We start from the raw sequence: 24,975 nt of genomic DNA, 5'->3' as shown, positions 1-24,975 counted from the left end.
ATGGGTTCTGTGGCTGAAATGTGGATGAAGGGAAAGATGATAGTTTCATAGTAGAGTGATGCCATAAAACTTTCCTCCTCCTTTCATCTTGTAACAGGCTTGACAGCATTGTTTCTCCTCAGATTATTATTATTAATAATAAAAATTTCAAGAATTTTGGGTATGTTTAGGTATGTACTTATGGTGTGTTACTTGTAAAACTGGACAATATTCAGGTTCAGATATAGTAATGCTGGAATATTTTATTTCATGCCAGAATGCAAATCAGTTTACTAATAAAAATTAATAATTAATTTCCAGAGATTATATTAATTATGGACCAGTATTTGACTGTCAAATAATCTTTCTTTAAAAATCCTGTTCACTTTGCTAGGTAATATCATGACGCATGTGAGTTTGCTTTACTGAATCCTGGATCTTCTTTTTCACAACAGTTTTATAGTAAAATGCAAAAATTATTTCTCATATTTTCCTGGCCATTCACAATATCAGGTACCAGGAAAGGTCATCATATTTTGCAAACTGTATTTGATTTACCATACACGTGAATATTGCTCTGTTTCTGTATCGTTAATTAAGTGATTTTAATACAGCTTTTGACACAAAAAAGGAAGAAATTCTCCATTGGTCCAGCAACAATTTTATGTCTAAACAGGTTCAGCTAGATGCCTCTATTAGAAATGGCTGAATGAAGTCTGCTGGAATTAATCCTGTTTCAAATGTAGCCAAAAAACTCACGAAGAAGGACTCTCTGCTCTCCTCACCCAGGAAACTTCTAATGGTTGTTCCTCAGGATTCAGGGACGGCATCTGGTAATTCCAGCAGCTCTTAAGAGACAGTACTCCTACTCAATCTCAAGTTACAATTACTTTCAATTCTTCCCATTGATTTTAATTTACTTATACCAGTTTATATGCTACTGTCTTAACAAGTAAAAGAGTAGACATCTGAAAACCAGAAAACTCAACGTAGTTTCTTGGGTGAATTTTTTGTTTGGTTGGTTGGTTTTGGTTTTATTTTTTTCTCTCTTACCTTTTTTTCCTCCTAAAGCAGTGGATTGTTTTGTTAATGCACAGCCAGCATGGGCTGGTTTCAGATTTTCTTACAGCATGGAGTTATGTTTGGGAAGAGGTCCCTGTGCTAGGGAATCTATGGACTCTACTTTGGATTTGATTAAAGGTTATAAAGGATAGTTGGACAATATCAGCTGAAGGAAGCCTTAGCAGCTCCCCTACTTTTGAGCTTATCTGTGTGTAGTTACTCTTCTGGTTTACAGTTTCCATCAATAAAAGTAGCTCTTCAGCATTTTTTTCTAGTGAAATTGGCCTGATGTGTGCCTGTCTTGTGTTGTGCCTGTCAAAATTAGCTGTGTGTATTACTTTTTTTACCTCTCTGCTCATTAAGTTAGTTGATTCATTTTGGAGTCAGAAAGTGTTCAGGGAGGGGAAAATTTTGATCAAATCAACCTTGCATGGAAACAACTGCCTGTTTGCCATCTGCAGTGGGCATTGATCCCTAGCTTGTTTGTGCCTTGCATTTGTTATGCATGAGTAAGCACATTAGCCTTTTCATTTAATTCATTAGACAGTTAGTCCTTGATTAGTGTTTCCAGTTTCTGTCAAAAATGCTACTACTCCTTTATTCATTTTGTCTTGGGTCTGTCTTATGCTTCAGTGTGTAGAAAATGAACAGTTAACTACAGCAATAGTCCTTTCATTTCTTTTTCATATGAAACTGGCTAACAAATATACTTTTCTAATGCCGGCATATCTAATGCGGGATAAAGTATGAATGATGGGTCTTTCCAAAGTTAACAGAGTTATTTTTTTTAGTTCAGCTGGCAGGCTTTGTTTAGGAGTGTGATGTCTCAGGGTTTACTGTCAGCTTTATTTCATCCATCTCCAAGAACTGTGGGATCACCTGGATACTTGTGGATATTTGCCTTATAAAATTGCACATAAAAATAAATTTAAATTAACAGTGAGTGCAGTTTGAGAATACAGCACTGAAAGTTTCAGATGACAGTTTGGATGACAGAACAGAACAATAAGGCATTTTTTTACTAACACTATTCACTTGGGAATTTTGCTGTCATTTCCTTGCAGAACAGTGAAATGTTGAATGACAATTCTATCCTTAAATATAATAGAAAAATACGTGAATAATTATGTGATGTGCCTAAAGCAGCAAACTATGTACATCTTTCAAAACTACATAACAAGATCATAAAAAAAATTGAGTACCTTGATGGAGTCAGCACATTTAATGTTGCTACTAACTGATTTCATTTGATCAGTGATCACAAGTTTTGCCTAAAAATTTTATACTGTGTGACATCCTTATGTAGATAGTATGTGTGATATTTAATGAATTATGTATTGCTCTTTATTCATAATTGTATAATTTTATTTATATGTTATCAATCTATCTGAACAATTTTACCTTTGACTTTAATGGTATTAAAGTTCATACATTTATCTTTTCAAAGCACACATGAGTTAGTAAACCAAACCTTGAAGGTTGGACCAGTCAGTTCTCTGGTGCATGCCCTGCTTAAGTTCTAGTAAATAAAAACCTTTTTAAAACACAAAGTGTTGCATGCATGGTTTATATTAGTGGGTATCTTTATAATTGCATTAAATGCTTGCTAATTTTTAATTCAGATTAACATTGATTGGTTTAAATAAAAATTATTTTGAACAAAAGTTTTAGTCATGTTTGGAATCATTAATAAATTATTTAATTATTTTATTTGGGGTTTTTTTGCCTGCAAATTCTAATTCTCATTGTTTGAAAATAATTTAAAATGTTGCTAGACATAGGCTTATACTGAATTTAATATTTCTTTCAAAGTTTTAGCCTTTATAGTTTCACAATCTTTTAAATTGATAAATAATGGGTGGGGAGGTTCATATCTATATATGATAGTTGGTTATAGTGACAGTTTTATTTGTAGTTTTTCTCAAATGCTATTTGCATGGAAACTGGAATTAATTTAAATTTCTTACTAACTGAACTAACTCTTCTTATATTTATATATAACTGGAATTTTAGGACATAATTACAAAGACATGATCCAAATGGATTTCTCTGTGTTTACTATCCCCTGCAAGACTCAAGAGTTGGTGGATTTCATACTCTCATAACTCATTTAATACATACATAAAAAATAAAAGATTAATTCCCAGTTTGTAAAGTTTTAATGATTAGTATGAGAAATAAATATTACATGATCTGGACTGAGGAAAAAATTCTCTTTGTACTTGCAAAGAAGATACAAAAACTACTTTGAGAACTGATTCTAGCACATCAGTTCCAGCTATTCTATTTTCAACAACTCCCACCAGCACAATGGGTTGATTCTCTTCTAAATGTTACACACTTATATCATTCAGCTATTTCATTTCACATACATGTTTTTCAATTATATTATTAACATAATTTACTACGTTTTAAAATATTGATAAATTTATTTAATTAATAAATCTCTTTTTTATATTAAACAATATTTCCCCACATGATTTCACATCCTGACATACAGCAAATGGGGAATCTTCTAGCAATTATTCCTATTTTCTACCCAATTTTAGAGAAAGCTATTGAATGTCATATGCAGATATCAACTTGCATATAAAGTATATAAATATGCATATAAAGTAACTTTGCTGAATCGGTCACTCACTTTTACTAAAGAAATGGATTTCAAATAGCTTATTTGGTATTTCTACAAGGCACAACTGTGTCAATGGTCTTATAGTGAACCTTTACTATACCTGGATGTTATTTGCGGTATAAAATTTGAAGACATTTTCACTACACAAAACTATCATGTTTGATTTGTAAAATGAAGCAATGGAGACTGCAACAAGAATAATAAATGATTGAGTTCAGATACATCCCATTCTGGGAACAATGTACCTGTAAGCTTTCTAAGTGATAAGAGTATTGCTGTTGTAGAAAATGACAGTTCACGAAGCACCTTACAAATGATATGCATTTTTTACAGATTCGGTCTTCTGTTTTGCAATTTTCCTGTCACAATACATTCATGCTGCTTTTTCTTGTCATCCTGTTAGGACGCTTCAATTGCCCACAGATTCCATATCATGAGAGAAAAACATCCAGAGAAGTTCAACAGTAGGTAAGAATCTAAAAATACCTGCATATTAAAATATTTTTCCATGTTACTAAGATATGGTCTGTGAGGGGTTAAGTTTTGCACATCCTTTAAAATATTGATTCTTATAAAAGAGAGGAAATTGGTTCATTTTATATTAAGCATGGGCTTCCAGACTGCTTGTAGTGTAACTTTTTCATAGCTGGTGTTTCAGCTGAAATGAATAGCATTATAAATAAACTGTTCTCACAGGTGAAATGTTTGCCTTGTAAGACTTGCATGGACAAGATTATGCATTGTGTTTGTGAGGATCCCTGAACTGACACTTTGCCATTAGGCACTGAAGAACACTTCTTAGACAGCTGCAGATGGTGATCCTTATGTTTCATTCCCACACTCACACTGGTACATTGACAGGGGGCTCTTCCACATGTACTCTTAGTAAGGGCAAGTGAATGCCATTTTACACATAACTGCTTTTATCATTAAGAAACTTTGTTTCTATAAAAAAAGTCAGGAGTGAGACTTTGCATCTGTTTCTTGTGGTGCTTTTTGAATCTTCAGTGCTATTGCAAAGCTTTTCTGGAGATTAAAAATGTATTACATTTACTGTAAATTCAATTATCTGGTTTGTTGAGTAGATAACATTCATAATGCAATGTTTATGTTTGTTTCTTCTTATTTAGGTAATTTAGCAAGTAAGTTGTGGTGGTTAAAAGCAACATTTCAGAAACTTTAATTAGCATTTAAAGACACATGGGGAGAGAAAAGTAAGATACAACATTATTTGGGATAAACAGAGAATGTCTAGAAATAATTACTAACAGAAATGTTTTTTCACTGTGACCCCAACCATAGACTGTTAAGTTTTCCATGAGGGTGACCTGGAAAGTCTTCTGTAGATGCAGATCTTTGTAGACTTTAGGATGATAAAATATGCTGTTTGTGTTCTCATCTAAGAGCTGTACAGAATGATGCTCAAATATGTTTGAACATTATCTTGCTTACTGTTTTTACATTAAAAGTATATATTTTATAGCTCATAGTCAGAATGGGGGCTTTTTTTTCTGAAACACTCAATCTGTTTAGCATCTATACAATGGCATACTCTGAACCCAAGTTTATATTTCTTTTTAAGTCACACAATATGTATTTGTTTTCTGTGACCTCCTTTTCCTAGCTCTGATGCTTCTCATTCTGAAAGAATTATAGTAGGATAAGATCTGAACTCAAGCCTGATCTATGGATCCCTAGGTACTGTACCCTACCAGCAGGTCTAGAGATATTGGACTTTTAGCAAACGATGATATTCTAGGCCCTGAAGATGAAGCTAGTTTATCAGTGGTCTTTCTGCATATTTTCAGCAGTTGGCAATTATAATTTGTAAAAAGCTCGGCTAATAACATGAGTTTCAGATCAGATTTCATGTCACAATAAATCATATGCCATTAATAACATCTGCTAGCAGACTCACCTTGAAATTCATCTATATTTTAAGGAACCTGATATTTCTAACATTATCTTTAGGAAATTAATTACAAAAATATATAGTCGCAGTCCCTATGTACTTTGGTACTGTGATATTGAAAGAACTTGAAAAAGAGCAATGATTCTCTAGGTATTTAAAAATTATTCAGAAAGGTTATGCTTTTCTAAAAAACAGTATAAAGACTCGAGCAAAGTATAATAGAAACTGGTATTTTAAAATGTGTTTTCTTTTGTGTAGTGAGAAAAAAATGTGGATTTCTATTTCTGTTCAATAGAATTTTCCAGATGATGTTAGTTCACAAATCTTTTCGCTACCACTTATTTGCGTGTAGAAATAAGTCCATAATATGTTGCAGCAGCGTTTTCCTGGAATGTATGAAAAGAAACCCCTTCTTTAGTTGTCTGCTAAGCTCCAAAAGTTAATTCAACAGAATGTAGAATTTTCTATGCAATCTAAATTATTTAGGCTCAGCAAGTCCAACTCAAGTCTGATTCATAGTGGGCTCTGTAGTTAACAGCACCTGCTCCTTTGAAAACCCTACATTACTCATTTGAAAATCCTACACTGTCATATGGGCATATCTCTTGTGATTTAAAAAAAGTGATTCTTTTTTGCTTTTATGTTAGTTTCCTCTTGCCTAATTTTCCAACATTTTAACTTTCACAGTTATCATTCAGAGCAGGTCATTGCACTAAGGTTCTACTCTGAAAAATGAACATACAAAAATTTTCCTTACTGAAGAGAAACTTTAAGTTTGTATTGTGTGCAGAGGTCTTTTGGAATCCACAGGTATTTGCTTCAGTGAAGTAAGTTAGTTAAGTTTGGAGTTAGAGAATCTTTTACATTAAATCCTGGTAATGATCCTCAAATTCCTGAGGACATTCCTTGCCACTCTGATCCCAAGGTTCATGTGTAAATAGAGCATACTAATAGGAAAACACATCCTGACACATTCTACTTGTGTGGAAGCAAAATCTTCTTGCACTTGTTTATCTTCTCAAAATGAAGGTGAGAGAATATTGCAAGACTTAGAATGGCTTTTTTAAATGACTGTTAGCCAATGTTGTGGCATTCTTTGGAACTAGGTCACTAATTCTCGGGAACTGTGACATATTTTGAATTTCTGCGGTGTTCACAGATTTTGGACATAAACACTTAGTATTACTGACTTATTAAAAATAAAAAGAAATAAATTTAGGTGTAGCTTTCTAAATTGTCTAGAGATAGTTGGACATATAAGTCTTTGGAGAATTTAAGTATGTGTAAATATTCATGCACTAAAAATCCACATTATCAATTGTTTCCTTTGCAATGAAGCACCTGGTTATTTGAGTTTCTTAAGAAATTAAAATCACGTTCCTTTGTCAAAAGGGTCTTCTGTGTTCAGAAGCTTAATTTTCAATTAAAAAATACTTTATACATGCCTTAGTATCTTGAAAATGTTGTACTTGTAAGCTGTGATATGGAATGGCCCCATATAGTTTTCCAAATAAGGCTCAGCATAAATGTCTACCAGTGATTTTAAAAAATGCATTCCTTGTTCCTAATCCCAAGTCTGGAAGAGAAGAATTCTGGTGATGGTTAAATAGTAGAGAATGGAAGTGAGAACACAGCAGTAGCATCCTGAGCTCTGTCAAAATAATGAATATTAATATGCCATTTTAATTATATCTTTTGATCATTAGCACACATTATCAGAAACCAGGATTGACATTGCATTAAGATTTAAATGTGTTCGTCAACCCCAAAATCTCAGCTGTCACATTACCCACTCTACAGGTCTGAAGTGCTCACAACCCTGTGTTTGGGAAATCAGTTTCCTTCCCAGCATCTCCTGCTTAAGAGTAGGGTCAAATTTTCCGATGTAAGCGTGGAAGGGCTGAGTTAGTGCCAGTGGGGATAAAACTTGCAAAAGGCAGTATTTCAAGTGAAAGTATCATTAAACTAGGACATTCTGTTGAAATAATGATTCAGTTAGTCCAAAATGCCCTACAGGGAGATCTGTGTAAACATCACAGGCTCGATGCTGGGAATAACAGATGTATGAGTTATGTGACTGGAATATACACAAGGAAACAAAGAATATGTTCAACAAAAAAATAATTCAAGTTGATGTTAGCTTTTCTAAAACCATATTCAGTTCAATTAGGCATACTAATTTGACTCTTTGGCATCCTATAGCATAAAAGATATTTCTTAGTCTCAGTAAACTAAAGTAGAATTTATAAATTCCATTTACAGTCTTAAGTACGTTGTCTTTGAAGTTTCCAAACATCACTCTATTTCCATCTTTTACGAAGAAAACCTAAAGCAGAAAAAGTTCCTAATAGTTTGATTTATGTCATATTCCTGACCATATATTTTTGAGACTCCCTCTCAACCTGTTTAATTATGCTTTTATTTTGTGCTGATATCTATGCATTTAATCTCTAAGAAAGTTTTTAAGTAATAGAAATTACTGATTTACCTTGTTCAAGTGTTCTCCAGGAGAATAAGGAAGGGCCACAGTAAGAAAAGGTAGGAGAAATGGCAGATAAATTAGCAAGTTATTTTGTGTGTCCTGAGTACTGCACTATACAGTGTTATAGCATCATATCTTGGCTAACATCCAAAAAAAGGAAAAAAATCCTGTTATGCATACCCTGTTACTGTATTCAAAAGCTGTATTGTAAGGGATGTCTAGTCCTGCCTGACAGCAAAGAGGCCAGAACACAGTTATTCCACTTGAATACTGGAGCTGAAGATAAGTTCAAATTTTGTGACTGAAAGTTAAAAAAATCAGTTTAAGAGCAAAATTAGTTGTGATGGGGTGAATTAAATGGTCTATTCTTATATGTGCTTGCCTTTGTTTTAAATTTGACTTATTTCCTCTTCGAATCTAACAGTCAAAATGTTTCATTTTGAAAAGAAAAAAACTGTTTTGGTATTTTCATTATTCTTCCAGTTTTTCAGTATGGGTGATGGAGTCTCTTGGATTGAATCACAACCCCACATTTTCAGTGAAGATACTAAGCATCAACACAAAATTCCTAACTTTAATTGCAGGCCTTTCAGCTTCTCCTTCAACTTCTCCTCTCTTCCTAGTTTTGACTGATAGGAAAATGCTTAAAAAGAAGACACTGGCCTCACAGAGAGACCAGATTGCAGACATCTGTTACCTGTCCCACTGATCCCACAGGTTCCTTTTCAGAAAAGGATAAGGCTGCAGGGAACAGTACCTCTGAACTCAGGCAGCATTGCTGCAACTGTAGTCATCAGAAGAAGCAAAGCAAGGTGAAAATATTTGTGATAGAGTGCAAAATATTCTCCCACAGGCAAGAGATGTCTTGTAGTTAGACTACTACTCTGCCTAGCTCTTGGTTATAATGTTTATAGAGAGAAAGAAATAAAAAAACAACTAGCGTGTTCTTTTGTCAGACTTCAAACATGTAGTAGCCCACCTTTAGAGATAATGCCCGAAGCACATAAGGTGTGCTTGAGTTGGGACAAAGGAAGATAGTTGGAGCACAAATCTGGTTTAGCCTATATCTGCTGTCTAGAGAGCAAAATCACAGTAGTTTGCATCTGCAGTATCTGCACCTCTCTCTGATATAAGATTTCATGTTTTCTAGAAAGTGTTAATGGGCTAAGGCCCTCTGTTTGAGAGACTTCTTACTCTCCTAAACATTATTCTATAGCAGCTGTCTGGGAGGCTGGTGTGGTTGGGGAACCTTGGGTTCAGACTCATGAGGACTAGAGGCAGTGTGCTGTATAAAATTTATGTTAAGCAGGAATCCTTAAGTCCTGGGCATCCCCTGGGATTTCAAAATACATCTCTGAAAGCAGTGTGCTGTATCAGACCATAAGCAGAGCAGTGACTTTATGTTTGTATTCTTGGGGTCTGCAGCTATTGAGTTCATTAACGCAGGACTAAACTGGGAACAGATTTTGTACTGTTAGAGTGGTAAGGGCTACTCATTCATTGGGCACTTCCATTGGGGAGGATCACCATTCTGCACTTTTAAAGACAAATGACTAACATATATACTCGTACTATTGACAAGATATGGGAATGTTGTCTTTTTTTTCTTTTAAGAAAGTTATATGTTTATAAGATATGTAGTGATACCCAGTTTTTAAAGAAATAGTTTCTTTAGAAATTGTCAAGTAAAGTGTATTTGGGTTAATGTCAAAGGGTTAAAATCATTGCATTTCCAGGAGACAGAACTGTTTATGGTGCAGAATCATACAGAGGGATTGGCCCAGCATGCATTGTGGAAGTAACAAACTGTTGATTTACAAAATGTCTATCCATATGCTACAGCCCAAGGTCAATAGAATCTAATTTTCTTCAACTGGCGTCAGGCTGGTTAAGAAATTTATTGCAGATGATGTTTTGTTACTCAAAGCAGGTCACTAAGCCTTTTCTATGTATTGAAGTGCCTAGTGAATGTTTTACACATTCCTTAATTAATTAAAACTACTGCCTTTTATTACAATACGTTAAAGGCAAATGTAACTCCACAGGAATTAAATCTTGGTCTCTTCCACAGTATAGTCCCACCATTTGAAATAACAGTGAATAACACAATGACAGAAAAAGTTTTCTTACTTCTTTAATTTGTAGTAAATTCAGATGTGAGAGGAGTCTATAGTAGATATGAAAAACACTGTAACAAAACTGCTAAACTACAGCTTGCTATTTGTTCCGTGTTGATGAAGTGTGGTCAAGCATTTCTATACAAATCAATAAGGTTATTTTCTTTGTATTTTCATGAACACACTAAATAGAGCACTTTGTAATAAAATTGGGTTTTATCAAATTCTGCTTTTTTTTTTTGAGAGGGATTATAATCAGAACTAATGAACACTAACGTGGATTTGCAGCTTCAAGCTTCATTTTGAATGAATTAATTTTCAAATCTCAGAAGCAAATGGCAAATCTTTATGTAAGTTTGATGTGGCTATAATTCATGTTTACAACAGATGCTGGGGTTTATAAACAGTTAAGCAGCAGCCCTTTCTAATATATGTCACAAACCCAACAAAACCTTCTTTTAAAATCCAGTCCATATTGCTAAGTGGCCACAATGCACCTATATATAATATGATTGACAATATCCGATCCATTAAAAGCAACAAAATTAATTGTTAAGGGATAATTTTTACGCTTCCTATTTAATAAACATAAATGCAATACTCTTTAGTATAAAGAAATTAAAATTTAATCAGAACAATGAAAACCTTTTTTCTGAACTGTGGGTGCTTTATGGGGCTTTTTTTTTAGTCCTTTAATTCCGGTAATTAAACCCCTACTACAGTGCACATAGATAATGAGGAGAACCCAAATACTCCTTTAGTACAGCAAAGACTGACACAATATACAGCATGTGCTTTTACTTGCCTTCTCCTTTAACTCACAAGAAATTGGGTCTTAGGTTTGCTTCCGATCCTGAATTTTGTGATTAATATACTCCAGATTCCAACTCTACACTCTGAAATTGCGAATTGGTTTGCATCATATTAGACAAACTTATGTAATTGGGAAGAAAATTTTGAAGAATTTAGCCAGTCCTCCTAACCCTTAGTACTACTGTTCAGAATTCACTTTTAATAGATTACCTGAAAAGTAATGCTTTCAGCCAATATGTCAGTTCCTGATTAAGTAGACAAAATTCTTATCTTGTTAATTATATAACTGAAGCGATTTTAAGTACTTAATATATCAAATGAAGAACCTGTGTCAACATCTCCATAATTTCAGATAACATTTTCCATTTGCCTCATTATCCCATTTGAAAGTAGTTTGCCTGGCTCATGTCTGTGTGTTTTCATGTAAGTATTTTGACTGTTTTCTGATCCGATTCCAAGTTCCTTATTTTTATTGCAATAGATTGCATAGCCCTTTCTAAGAAATGTGCAAAGCTAGAGGTATTTCCAAACTTGTAGTATGAAGTAAAGAATAATTTGTGTATCTTAGAAAATAAGATCAATCAATCAGATCTCTCTCAGTTAACATTCTTATTCTCTTCCAATTTATATCTTCATTTTATTAACATAGGATTTATTTTTCCAAAGAAAATATTTTGAAAATATTTGTTTTTAATATCACAGAGCAATTCACGTAGCGCATTTTTATGAAAATTGAGTGATAGATGCAGCTGCACAACAGTACCTTTGTTATAACTGCATTGTCCTAACGTTGCCTCCAGAATAATTTTGGAGTTTGGTTTTACTTGTAAAATAATACAGACTACTGCTTCTTTTTATTTCACCTGATAAGGACACAAGTATATAATCAAAATTGAGAAGTATTTGTCTTAGTATTGAAAATGTCTTTAGCATTGATATAACCAAATTTATATTTTCATTCTTTCATATTTGGTTTTTCTTTTTATATATTTTTTTATTTTCTGTTATGTAATGATAGCCAAAATATTTTTTTCAGTGGCTTTGTGTGTGTGTGTGTGTGTGTTTGTGAAACAAATTTTAAATACATTTTTAGAGAAAAGCACAAAACAAAAAACATCACCAGAAAAATGTATTGGCTGACTTGGTGATTTAAAGGGAATGGCTGTTGCTTATTCTGATATGTGACACTACTGCTATTGAAGCCATGTTTATCTAAGATAGAAAATTTGTTTAGAGTTATATTGTCCATCTTTCCCTCATGATACTTCATAGTCTGCCTAACAGAAGTTCTGATGTGTTTTGGGAATACTATTTTGGTCATTTATGCCTTTGAGACTAAGTCATATAATTTCTTACATTCTTGCCATTCCTAAGACAGGCTTACTCATTTTAGGATATTTCTGTGTGCTGTCATGGCACTGAAGGAATTCCTCTCTGGCTTCTCTTACAATTCTATTGCTGAATGATTGGCAACTATTGATCTACATCTGCTTATGAAGTAGAAGATTAATGGATAGTCATTTTCTCTCACCATTGTGTAGGGCATTAGGATCCTGCTCTCACCTTTTCCTTTTGTCACACAGAGAAATTGTGGGAATTAAAAAAAAATTGCCAGATTGCTCAAATAAAAGTAGTTCATGTTCAATTAGCCTTCTCTTTGCCCTTCAGGAAATACACACTGTATATGTATTATTTGTCTCGAGTGCTCTCTAATGTTCAGCTCTGGTTTGGGTAAAAGGGTTCAGATCAACGAGGCATGTGGCAGATTGTTGGCTAAGGGGTCAGTATACCCCTGGCTCCTTCCAGCTCAAAATATCCAGGAGTACTTTATGGGGAAACTACCAAGACAGGATACAAGATGGGCAAAGAAACATGCGGAGAACAGTGTAATTTTGGTATTGATTCTCAGAATTTTAAAGATCAGGAGTTACAGAATTCTGAATTCCTTACTGATCAGAAATTGGGAGAATGAGCTTGATGTTTCTGTAATGTTTGAAAGCCATGGCATAAAATGGATCACAACAGGAAAAGGAGAAAAATCATTGGACATAAAAACTGTTATCTAGTAGTTACTTGGAATTTATTAAGCTTGGAAAGTTTTCAGTTCTATCCAGTTTCAATCCCTGTAAGTCAACTTAGTTATGGCAAGAATTAATACTGTTCCTTAGGTTAATAAATTAATATTAATTTTAAAAATAATATTGAACTTAGGTTATTTTTTTTCTTCTGATGAGCTAAAATTCAGGACCAGAGTATCACTTGAATCCACATGTCATAGGTAGATGTATTAAAAGCTACCTAGGATTTTAATTTAATAGTCAGAGGAAGAAGTTGTTTATTTTGCCTTTTTTTTTTTTTTTTTTTTTTTTGTTCAAATTAGACTTAGGGAACAACTGCAAGTAATATGGTTTCCCGATTCTTGAGAACCTTTCAGTTACACTGTTTTTAATAAAGATTTGTCCATATGAGGGACAGCAAGGTCTGTTAACCTTTCTTGCAGCATGCTATTTCTGAGCCAATTATGAAGATGTCTAAAGGCATTGAATGCTCTTTGGAACAGTAACTTGTGATTTGGGAGTATAATGGCCAACTGGAGAACTTTCTCTGTGGTTAGTGTATCTGTGCTCACAATATATAAAAAACAAGGGCAGCATTGATTTTTTTTTTATGAGCTAAAATACTTCTTGGATTTTTTCTTTTAGTTGTGGTGATATATTAATAACTATAGTAACAGCAGAAATAGCAGAAGCTTCTTAAGTGATTTGGAGTTTGATAGTAAAGCCTTGAAGGCTGTGTTAAGTTGTCAATCTAGGGTTTTTATCAAGATTTTGTTGATGTTCAAAGAAAGAAAAAAGTGTTAATCAAAGAAATATGTTCTTCTTGCTGATACGAGGCAGCTGACTATTCACACTGAATGAAATCTTCAATATGTTTAGCTGCTTTGATTTCATAGAGAATTGTAGTGTAAATCTGCAGTGAAAGTGATTTGGGAACATACATTTAATTGACAAATTGTTGTGGGCTTTTCTAATTAAACCTGAGTCGATTGACCTAACTAAGTATGGCTTATCCAAAGAAACCTTGCAGAAGGAAAGCTGCACAGCAGCCAGGACACTGCAGCCATGGGGCTGTTTCTACACTGGCATCATAGTGAGGGCAGTCAGCCAGGAAGAGGGAGTTTGGGGTTCAAGTTGCCCTTCTGACAAGAAATAATCAGATACACTCTTTTACTTGGAAAGTGTTTTAGTCACTAAACAACAAAATAGGAGCAGGACTACAATGCAAATTCAAATGTCATCGTTCACAACTACAGCAGAAACACAGAAAACAAGTAAACAGGTGGGAATTTGACTCTGTCATGAGGTTGCCAGGTGAAGAGGCAGTTTTGTATTATTTAAAGTCTGGTGAAATACTAAGTTTTTACTATATTGCTTAAATTATTAACAATATTTATCCACTACTTTAGCCACACGAGCAAAATAAGTATCACGAAACCTGGATGCTTCTGCTGCAAAGGCGATGGTTTATGTGCCGTGTGCGTGTATCTGCATGCCAGAACGAGAGATTCCTAGCTGCTTTTGTTAAATCTAGAATAGGATAGCAGCAGCAGGAGACAATAAGCCATGAACTGCCAACCCTTTTTATGACAAAGGGCATGAAGACCTGTGGTGCTAGCCAGGTGAACAAAGATTGGGAGTCACAGCAGGAGACAAATATTCAGGAGGAAGAGATTTGCATATGTTTGGACTGGGAGGTTATAAAAGCCCAGGGGTCCTTTGTTGGGGGTCCCTCCTCAGAGGAACCAGCTTGACTTGCCTCTCTGTTACTGCAGTATGAATAAATTGCATTATAGAATGAGACATCTGAGACTCTGCTGTGGGAAACCTAGAGCTGAACTGGTGGGGAAGCCTGGTCTAACCACGTGTGAGTGGGGTGTGGAGTAAAGCAGGCACCTGTCAGCTCACTGGAGCTGCTGTCTCTGAAGGGACTTTGGTCCCAGCAGTGGCAATATCTGGTGTTGGAAATGTGACTGCCAGAGAGTCTCATGAATGGTCAGACTGAGTGGTTTCCGTAACAACCTACAATGCCCAATGACACTAAAATTTAGAATGAGGGAATATAGGCATGGTGCAGAGCAGTCCCTGTCAGAGAGACAGATTAGACACAGCAAACACTGCCAAAGACAGAACTGCTTAGAGGTGCAGAAGCAAGATGCCCATCAGGGCTACCCTGAACCTTCACTGATTCTGACAGTTTCTCAAAATGATTCAGGGACAGTCACAGCTGACCTGTGTAATGAACTACTTCTGAGCTGGATGGCACTGCAAGGTCTGCATGAAGCACAAGACCATGTGTTCTTCTGAGGTTTAGGGTAGATTTAAAGTACTAAAGGACAAGGCAATACCACTATGGCTGTTTTGCTTGTACTTTGAGGGCCATCTGAGTTGGCACCAGCTCTGCCATCCTGGAAGCATGTTCCATTACAAAATGGAGATGTGGCAGAAGTATTGGATAAAATGTGTGCACTGGTTGAGTACACTGAATCACAAGCCAGTGTTCCCTAGTCTCCTATATTATACCAGCTTCTTAGTCCTTACAAAATGTATTTTAGCTGTCTCAAGTGAAGGAAGTCTTTGAGATTAAATTTTAATTTACAAATTTATTCTTGCTATAAGGCACACTCATCTTTTCCTTCCTCTGGCATCTTAGGACTTCTCTTGCTTCTCTTTCTGACTTGACTCCTTTTTTCCTTACCTTTCTTGACTTAACTTTGTTCCTTCACCTTATAAAATAATCAAGGATACAGATTTCAACAATACTATACTCTTGGTTAAGAAGGATTTCAATTTTTATTATAAAGCTAAATTAAGAGCTTCTTAATGCTCATGGTTTAGTATTTTAATAAAAAGGGAAAGGGAGAAGCTGGCAGAGAAAGAGGAAAGGACTTTTCAGCCATGTCTGACACTTGAAGTCCTAAGTGTTGCTTTGTTTTGTCTATTTATTAATTTTGTCTGAGTCCTGTATTGTATATTGTCTATCTTCTTCTTTTATTCTCTGTGAAATAACATGGTGTAAAGCTGCATGTGCTGTACACTTCTACCTGAATACTCTTTGACAATGTAAAGTTAAGTAATAAAACCATAAGTATGTCCATTTAATGCAGTGAACTGGTAGCACACTAAAACCTGTAGCTTGGAAAAGGATATATTCAGTTTCTGTGCCAAGATTTTGATGCACAGTGAGAAATCTGTGAGAGCTTCTGGAGGTGCAATCCCTTTTGAAAGCATATGGAAATAAAAGCCCAATGCATGCTAAAAAAATGGAAAAGTGACATTAAGATTTAGAGAAGTGATTTTCCTCATGAAAGTCTGTAAAGAAGCATGAAGCAAAGTATCAATGCCACTGCAGACTAAGTAGCTGCTGTCTATTTTTTCTAGAATTAATTACTTTTATGGGGGTTTTTTTTGAAAGCACTCTGACATACCTAACTGTGAATATTATCTTATTTTGTTGTCCAAGAATTTAGATTTGGGAATAAGCACAGACCTGTTGCCTGGCAATGTCAGACAGTGTATCACTGAAGTCCTGATCTGTCTGAGCTTTTATATTTTTCACCTTTTGTCACAAGACATGCTTTTGCTCTTTACAGTTGTAAGTCAAAAAATGCAGAGATGGAGTTTACTATAAAACAATGACTTCATGGCTTGTTTCATTAACTCAGGTACTGTCTTGTACATTAAAATTAAGTAACGTCCAATATTTCAGACTGTCTTATTTTACAGACTATTGGTAATGTCCATGTATAATATCACAGAATATTGAACAATTTTTATGGCTGGATATATCTTACCCACAAGTCTTCCCAAAAAGCCACAGGAGGTGAACTCTTAACGGTATCAGATAATACTTAAGGAAAATCAGTATCTTTATAGATCTTAACCTTATGAAATTCTATATCGCCCATGAGAGCAAAGTATCCTGCTTTCTGGATGAAGGAAAAAATATGTAGTTAGTAAAGCGTCCTCAGAGATAGTGCTGAGCAGGAAATAGTTTCCCTGATGTGAAAAAATCAGAACCTGCCCTCATGACAGAAAGGGAACTTTGCCTCTCTTGCAGTTGCTGCTACACTGAGAGCTGAAGTGCTTGCTTGAAATGAGACAGTCCCAGCTGCAAACCCCTGATTAAGACTCACCTTCTCCCTCTGTGCTGCTTAAGTAAAGTACAAGTTGTCTTGTGACAGACAGCTTGGGGTTTTGTTTCTTTGTTTGTTAAGTGGTGAATGTTCATTTAAAAGAAACAGAGCACCTGAACAGTATAGGCTCATCCAAGGGGCTTGGATGATGGCTATGCTGTCCTGCTACCAGGATGACAACTTCAGCAGGTAACAATGAAAACTGTGGCTAGAATTGCAAAGGTAAGAGCAGTTGCCTGAGATTTGGATATTAACATATGCCTTTAATGCAAATACGGTATACACAAACTGTGTTTCCTAAATCCCAGGTGATGACTCACCAGAGATAGTTAATAAAGGGTAGCTAAGCATGCTTTTATATGTAGCTTTAAGCTGATATTCCATCTGTTAGCTAACAACTCTTTCTAGATGAAAATTCTATTAAAATTGGCTTCATTATGTGTAGGGTTGGTTTTTTTTTTTATTTCACTGCATAATACAGCCTAATCAAAGATAGCTAAAAATAATCCAGGTTACCTCTACATGGAAGTCATAACATGTATCCTGAGAGGGGAAAAAACCTAAAGGTAACAACTTGCACCATATTTTTTTACCGCAGTGACCAGTGAAAGAAAGTCTTTAGTTACTGGTGAGCCCAATAGGATTTCTTCATTACAGGGCAGATAACACGACCCTGTATTGGTTTAAAAGATGGATTCCTGTATGTATTTACAAGCTGTGACATTCTGCATTTCCTTTACAAAAAGTCTTTGAAAATATGGAGGTCAAATTTCAGTCTTAGGTAGAATGATATTTTAAATAATTATGTATTAAGTATTTCTGTCAAGATTTCTACTTTTTGTGGCATAGGTCCGCCTAAAGACTTGTTCCAGGGGCGTCCTTGACAGCACTTCAGATTATGTTTGGCTTGGTTTTGTCTTCTAGGTTGCAATATAGAATATTAGTTGTCAGTTTTACATAAGAAGAGCTACACATAGAGAGATGTTAGTTTTGTCCCACGGCTCATGATTGAGATCAAAAAGAGAAAAAATAAATTACCTTATCTACTTTGGGTTTAACATACACTTTCTACATTGGAAACTAGTGAAAATAGTTTAAATGTTTGCTAAGTTATACCTCACCTTAATAAAAAATGCACATAGAACATACTTGTTTCTTACCGTTTTAGAAACAGTTGATATCCTCATTTGTACTTCATAATCCACCACAGTGAAGGCTTAATAGACCATTAAAGAAACGGTGGGAAGTTAATTTTAATATGTAATGGTGTGAGGGGTTTTATTTTTTCCTTAATACAATGAAGCCTCTAACAATTTTATTTGCAAAGAAGATGATTATTTAATAAAGTGACAAACTGTCCCACTGATAGGATACATTAATTTTCTTCTAAAGCTGTTCCTTGTACTCCATAAGAAGGTGATAATTAGGTTTGCAGATTAGAATAACATAATCAGACCACTTGTGTGGATGCTTGTTAAAATATATTTTCCTCTTCATATAAGCCTCATAATAATTAAAAACTGTTTAAAAAGAGAACCATTCTTTTTCAGTATGGACTTTTTAAATGAGTCCTAATAATATATCAAGTTATTCTTAAGCTAATTCAACTTTTTAAAAGGTTAATATTTGAAAAAGAGTATGGGAAGTGATTAACTGGTGAGTTTAAGTATTAGCATTAGGTTTTGCAGGAACACCTACAGTATAAAACAGCTCTCATTCATATCCTGATTTAATTTCTTCCACTGTCACTCCTGATTGTTCCATTTAATCTTTCTTAAGTCACATAAAATTATCTTGTATGTGTAAATTAACAATCATTTTCTAATTTCACTGCAAACTTTAAGCACTGTCAGAGAAAAAAAAATATATATACCGGCAGTGATTAATTCTCTATTTTAAGCAAAACTAAATGCAGTTACTATTGAGGTAGAGTGCACACAGAGTGATTTTTTTGGTGACTCTAGACTCCAATAAAGACAGTGGAGAAATAGCAATGAATGTAAAATGAGTGGTTCACATCTAAACAATCAGGTCTTGTGTCTATCACATTGAATCAGTGCAATATCCACTGACCTTACATTTTAAAACATTGAAGCCAATTTCCTTTGCTTAGGATCCGTGTAGTATTCAGTTCTTCTTAAAACTAACTTCCTGGCCTAACCCAAGGAGGAAAGTGTACAGCCTGAGATCATTTAAAGTGTCTTTAAATGTTCCAATTTTATCACTTTTAATAAGATTGAGATTTTTTTTTCTATAGCTCAATGAAGTTTTATTCTAGGGAAGAGGGGAAAGTATATTGTCTGATATTTTGTTTTTGTTTGCATCAGCCTTGAAATTAATCTTACGCTAAAGAATAAAAACTGTTTTCTTAGTATTCTATCAGTGTGTTCAAACTTTCAAGGTCTGAGATGTTCCATTACAGCAGTTATGATCAGTGTGTTGATAAAGGAAGGCTGATTTAAACATTAAAAACCCAGCATGTTCTGGCTAGAAATCACTTCAATTTCAAATAACTGAATGCAGGAAAAAAGTGTTACATTAACAAGGATTCTCTGAGTTATTAAATATTGCAATCATCTAATTTGTACATACATTCCAGTAAGCCTTACTTTGCGTGCACAGTTCCATATGTATATTTGATATACTGGCCTAATCAGCTTCAGGTTGTTGTGGGGACATGTTTTATGGACAAGTAAAAAGTAATCAGGTTTGTTTTATTACCATTATGAAAGAAGTAAAAGAATATTTTTTGTAGTGTGCTAAATATACATGCAGAAAAGGACAAATAGTCATTTACAAAATGGGATGCAATACTGACTGATTTAACAGCAGTAGATTAATATTATACACTCAGTCATGAAGGTATTTATAAAATATATTTTTAATATTGTTAAGATTTTTTTTTATCATCGTTGGATATTAACAAATCTTTCTTATTGTGTAAAGGAAATCATACGACAAAGATTAACCAGTGCTCTTACCCAGAAATTTATCAATAATGGCTCTGTAAGCCTATAGGCCAACAATTTAGAAACAATCGACAATACTTCTCCCTTCCTAATTAGATGATTCACAACAATCATGATGGTAAATAGCTACTTTGAATGACATTTTACATAACAACTCTAGATATTTTTGGTTGAACAAGACATGCTCATAGTGCATCCAGAAAAAAATGTAATTTTTCAAAATTTCTCAGAACTACACAAGTCTTCAAGGTAGCAGTCATTAGGTACAAGTCCTTTGTTTTACATTGTGGGCAAGGGTGATGCAAGAGGAGTGTTCTGAGGATATGTTTTCATCCTTGGTTTCCAGAATCCAGGGTTTGATGAGGTGCATGGCAAGCTTTTCTCTTGGGACTTTTGACTTTTATAGGTAAAAAGCAAACAGCATAGAGACAGCAGGATTATCATGTCCAATCCTGTCCAATGGATTCTCAACACAAGGCCACCCATAAAATACCACAACTGAGATACTATTGCAGAGGCATGATGGTCTCTCATCAACTTGCAGGCTGAAAGCCTTTCTATATATGGCAAATTTTTCACAGTGTAAAAGGAGGACCTATAGGTGCAAGTAAGTGTAGAAATCCTGTTACAACTCTGTGTACTGGCCTTCCTTACATAGGAAATATTGCCATGTTGAAAGTAGATGGTTTATAGAGATCCAGCTTCAACTCCAAATTAAAAGAGGAAATGCTTACAGGTCCCTGATGTCCTGCCTCATCTCTAGTTTTAGTGTTAAGAGGCCTGGCTTTGTCTTTAAAATAATAGTTTGTGCTTTAACACGCTAGAAAGTTTTGCAAAATTAAGGAAGAGAATTTAAATTTCAGTTATATTTACATCGTTAGCTCTATGTGTGTTTATAGTTGCTCTCTCACAGTCCATTAATATATAAGAGCTCAGATGAAGTCTTCAAGGCTAGTGAAACAGATATACAAAGGTTTTCCAGGGACTCTAGGACCAAATTGATGCCCTCTGGAATTCAGCCCAAGGCGCATTGACTGTCAAAGGACACGTCATCCTTTTTATGTATGCTAGAAACATATACAAGAGCGGAAAATGTGATGTAATTGAGAAAAAATTTTTTGAAGTAGAAATATGTAGTGAGCTTTGTCCCTTAGCCCCTTTGCAAGAAACTTACTAATCTTACTAATTATTGCAGTGTTTATTGATTACATTACTAACCCAAGTCTTCATCTTGCCACAGGGGGCAAGTAGATTGGGCTCTCCTAAATGGAAAAATAATGAACATTAGCAAAGTTATTGTGGAACATTAAATGTTAAAAATGTCTTCGAGAGTAATAAAGGTTAGAAAGTTTAGCAGGTCATCACACTCTTTTTCTTATTACTCAGATTTTTAAAGCATTCAAGTGTTAACCTTTTGAAAAGGAAGGGGAGCAAAAGGAGAGGACAGATGATTGGGAGATCCTTAATTATCTGTTTCTTTAAAGAAGAGGTAGTCAGGTCCAACCTCATTCAGCTGCCATCACTTGCATAAAGCTGCTGGAGAGGGCTCCTGTGAATACCCAATTGCATGGCTCTAATTTGAGATAAAATAATGCATCTAACTATACTGTTATCAATAATTGATAGGCACTTATGAGTGTAATTCATTGAAATCTCACCTCTGGCCCAACCTCTGCCACTCCAGGAAGAAAAAGACAGCAGTTTTCTTTCTGGTTCTATCCAAATCATTGTGTGAGCTTTATAGGGGATTTAAGCAGTAAATTGTACACAATAAACATGTAGAAGAAGCCTGGCATGATGTAGAGCCTTTTAATAACAGTGTCTGCATTTTTTTGTTTCCTTTTACCCCTCTTTAAGAATATATATAAAAAATAATACCCCTTCCTTTGGTTCCCTGCTAAGAGTAAGCTTTTCTTTGAATGTCAACCATTTTCTAGAAGTTTTAAAAATTGAAAAGCTTTGCCCTTTTGACCTACTAATACATCTCAGTCACAGTTCACTGTGAAGCTGTGACAACATACACCGTGATAACAAGGCAGGCTGTTACATCCCCATTTTTTGTAATATTAACTATATCAGCATTACTGGGACACAGTTCATCAGGCTTGGAATAATGTAATTAATATATGAGATTCCACATAATTAAACTAGCCACCTGTGAATATATCCAAAGGGATCTTTCAATGCTGTTAATCTGGATATTTCATTCCAGTTTTGTGTATAACAGATTATTTAATCTGCATATTATTGGATGAGTGCCTACAATATTATTTCTAGTTTAAGCAAGCCTCCTCTCTCATTTGCAGAAGCCAACAAATGAGGTGATATAACAGTATTACCCCCTATACGACATTCTTCTCCTACCTCAGTTCTGTAGAGTCTAGAGACCCAAAAAGGAGTGTAAGTGCTGTGGTTCTCTTACACAGAGGCATATGTATGAGCAAGACCTGAGAAGGGATCATACACACTATGTGATGTTTGCTCTTTTCATGAGTGCATGAAGCTCAGGGGGAACAAGACTGTGGATACTGGGTTAGCTGGCTGCAGTCACTAATCAGAAATCCTTTAGAGTTGCGTAGGTTAAAAAGCCACTTGAATGAACTGTTTATTCTATTTTCTAGTATTTTAAAGTTATATGATCTAAAATTTGAATTTTGCTGATGAAAAATCAGTTTACCTTGATGTAGTATGTCCTAATTTGAAAGAAGAAAAAAAAAAAAAATTACATTAAGCGCATTTCCACTGAAACAAAGGAAGCCTTTGTGTACTCACTTGCAAATAAAACTCTCTTAGAAAAAAATGCAACAAATATAGATTTGGCCACTGATTTAAGTAAAAGGGTACAAAATCACCTGTGAGTAAACTCAAGGCAAGGGCTATGCAATACATTGTTAAACTTTCTGTTGAACAGCCACCGCTTGATCAACTGTTGACTAGGACACTTTATCTGTTGCTACCCATAGAATAAGGGAAAGGGTTCTGTCTCTATCACATCTTATTTGTTCAGGTCTTGTTTTCAGGAATCCCCTGACAGCCAGAAATAATTTATTTTTATATTTATTTCAATGAAAATCCATTTTATATTCAATTTTTAAAATTGTATTATGGTAAGAAGATTTGAACATTTTATTTTTTTTCTTTCCCTTAAATATTGAAGGTAATTATTACAACTCTGTGTGTGAATTTCATTTGATTCAGCAGAAATAACCTTGATAAAATGCTCACTTTTGCAAAGGTGCCCTTTCAAGATGCAAATTAACACAATTACGTTAGTTGAAAACATATTTTGGAGGTATGCAATCAAAATAATAAACTAGTTAAGTAAAGCTTGCATGTGCAATCACATTTGGTAAATAAAAAAATATTTCTTAATAAGAAACTTGACAAGTTTTGCTTAGTGCAGTTTTTAATTCAGGTTATACATAGTTTCAGTTTTATGCCATTGTAAAAGTGAGTGCTTCCTTGGTTTTCATGGAAGTAAGAGATAAACAGACAGCAGTTCCAGAAATGGTGTAAACTACATGTCTGGAGAAGAAAAACATAATATCAGATCTTTCTCTTCACTCACACTCCCCAAAATAATTATGTGGGACAGCACTCAGCAAAAAGCTGATGCACTGGCTCAACTTCATCCTTCACAATCCCCAGTCTGAAATGCTGAGTAAATGTTTCTTAGAGAGGGGTTGAAAGTACATATTTACTGCAGTTAACCCCACAGCAGTTCATCTTCAAATGATGCTGAAGCAGGCAAAGACTCTTCTTAGTGGCTCCCAGGCAGTCACAGGGGCAAGAACATTTCTTTAGATTTGCCCACTGTGCAGTAGTGATGCCATGAGTCTGCTTTATATATGGGTGTCAATCTGTTCCTTTATGCCTTGCAGAGAGTCATAAATTAATTTGAAAATATAATGAAAATATTATGAATTAAATATGTCATTAATTTCTCAGCAAAAATTTTAAGCTGTACTAGAAGAGCCATGTAAATACAGTGAATATTCTGTTGTAGGACCTACTTTGAGGGGTAATTTTTTTTCTTCTTTTATTTTTTCTTCTTTTTAGTATGGTACTTTGTGACTTGAGTTTTGAGTGGTTTTTTGTGGTTTTTTTAAGTACTCTTATTGACCATCTTACCCCATGGACTTTAAATGGCAATTTAGAATATGTGCTATTTTGGCGTCAGAAGAATCTGTCATTTGGGTTGCCCTACTTTCCTAATAACATTATTAACAGAATTTATTACTGATTTGGCTACAAAAAGCTAATTCCTTGTAAACATAGAGTAGGAATCCTAAAGAAACCAGTGAAGCTGCAGTGTGAGCTTTGATAATGAAAGTGACAGGAGACAGTTGACCATATTGACTCAGAATGAATGTGTATCTTGTACCTTTGACAGAGAATGTGAGTTGACTACATTATAGTATAACAAAAACTTTTGTTTTTATGGAAATTGTGTCTGAGTAAGAAATGTGGGATTTCCTGTCTCACTAACCTATGTTGGTTAGGGATCTGCTTTGTTTGATTATCCCAGATATACACATTCTCATTAAGTATCCATCCAGAGGTTTATTGTGGATAGAAGAGTCAAATCTATTAGCTTTCAATTTCTTTTCACTCTAATAACAAAAACATATTTTTAATAAAATAGACAGAAGGAATAACCTGAGGGAGTAGTTCAAACCCTCCTGACTTAGATTTGCCAATCCACAGAATGACGTAGCATTTAAACAAAAGGATGGAAGACGTAGATGAAGAGCTGTTAAACATTATAGTCTAGTTGCATCTTCCAGTACATAAAGTAGAGGTAAAAATCTAGAGG

The 24,975-nt window shown here is 34.7% G+C and overlaps 1 protein-coding gene across 9 annotated transcripts in view; it reads left to right on the top strand.

Annotated features, from left to right (window-relative positions):
- The window catches only part of DGKB (diacylglycerol kinase beta), a 381,330-nt gene that overhangs the window by 239,100 nt on the left and 117,255 nt on the right, over positions 1–24,975 (top strand). For all 9 annotated transcript variants that reach the window (XM_008629944.2, XM_017729357.1, XM_017729355.1 and 6 more), the window contains one exon: positions 4,077–4,141. In XM_008629944.2, coding sequence (XP_008628166.1) covers positions 4,077–4,141 — 65 coding nt within the window. The remainder of the gene's footprint in view (positions 1–4,076; positions 4,142–24,975) is intronic.

Source organism: Corvus brachyrhynchos, unplaced genomic scaffold, assembly GCF_000691975.1.
Source record: "Corvus brachyrhynchos isolate BGI_N302 unplaced genomic scaffold, ASM69197v1 scaffold142, whole genome shotgun sequence".
Lineage (NCBI taxonomy): Eukaryota > Metazoa > Chordata > Aves > Passeriformes > Corvidae > Corvus > Corvus brachyrhynchos.
Note: the sequence above shows the minus strand (reverse complement) of the source record. Positions and strands in the feature narration are given on the sequence as shown.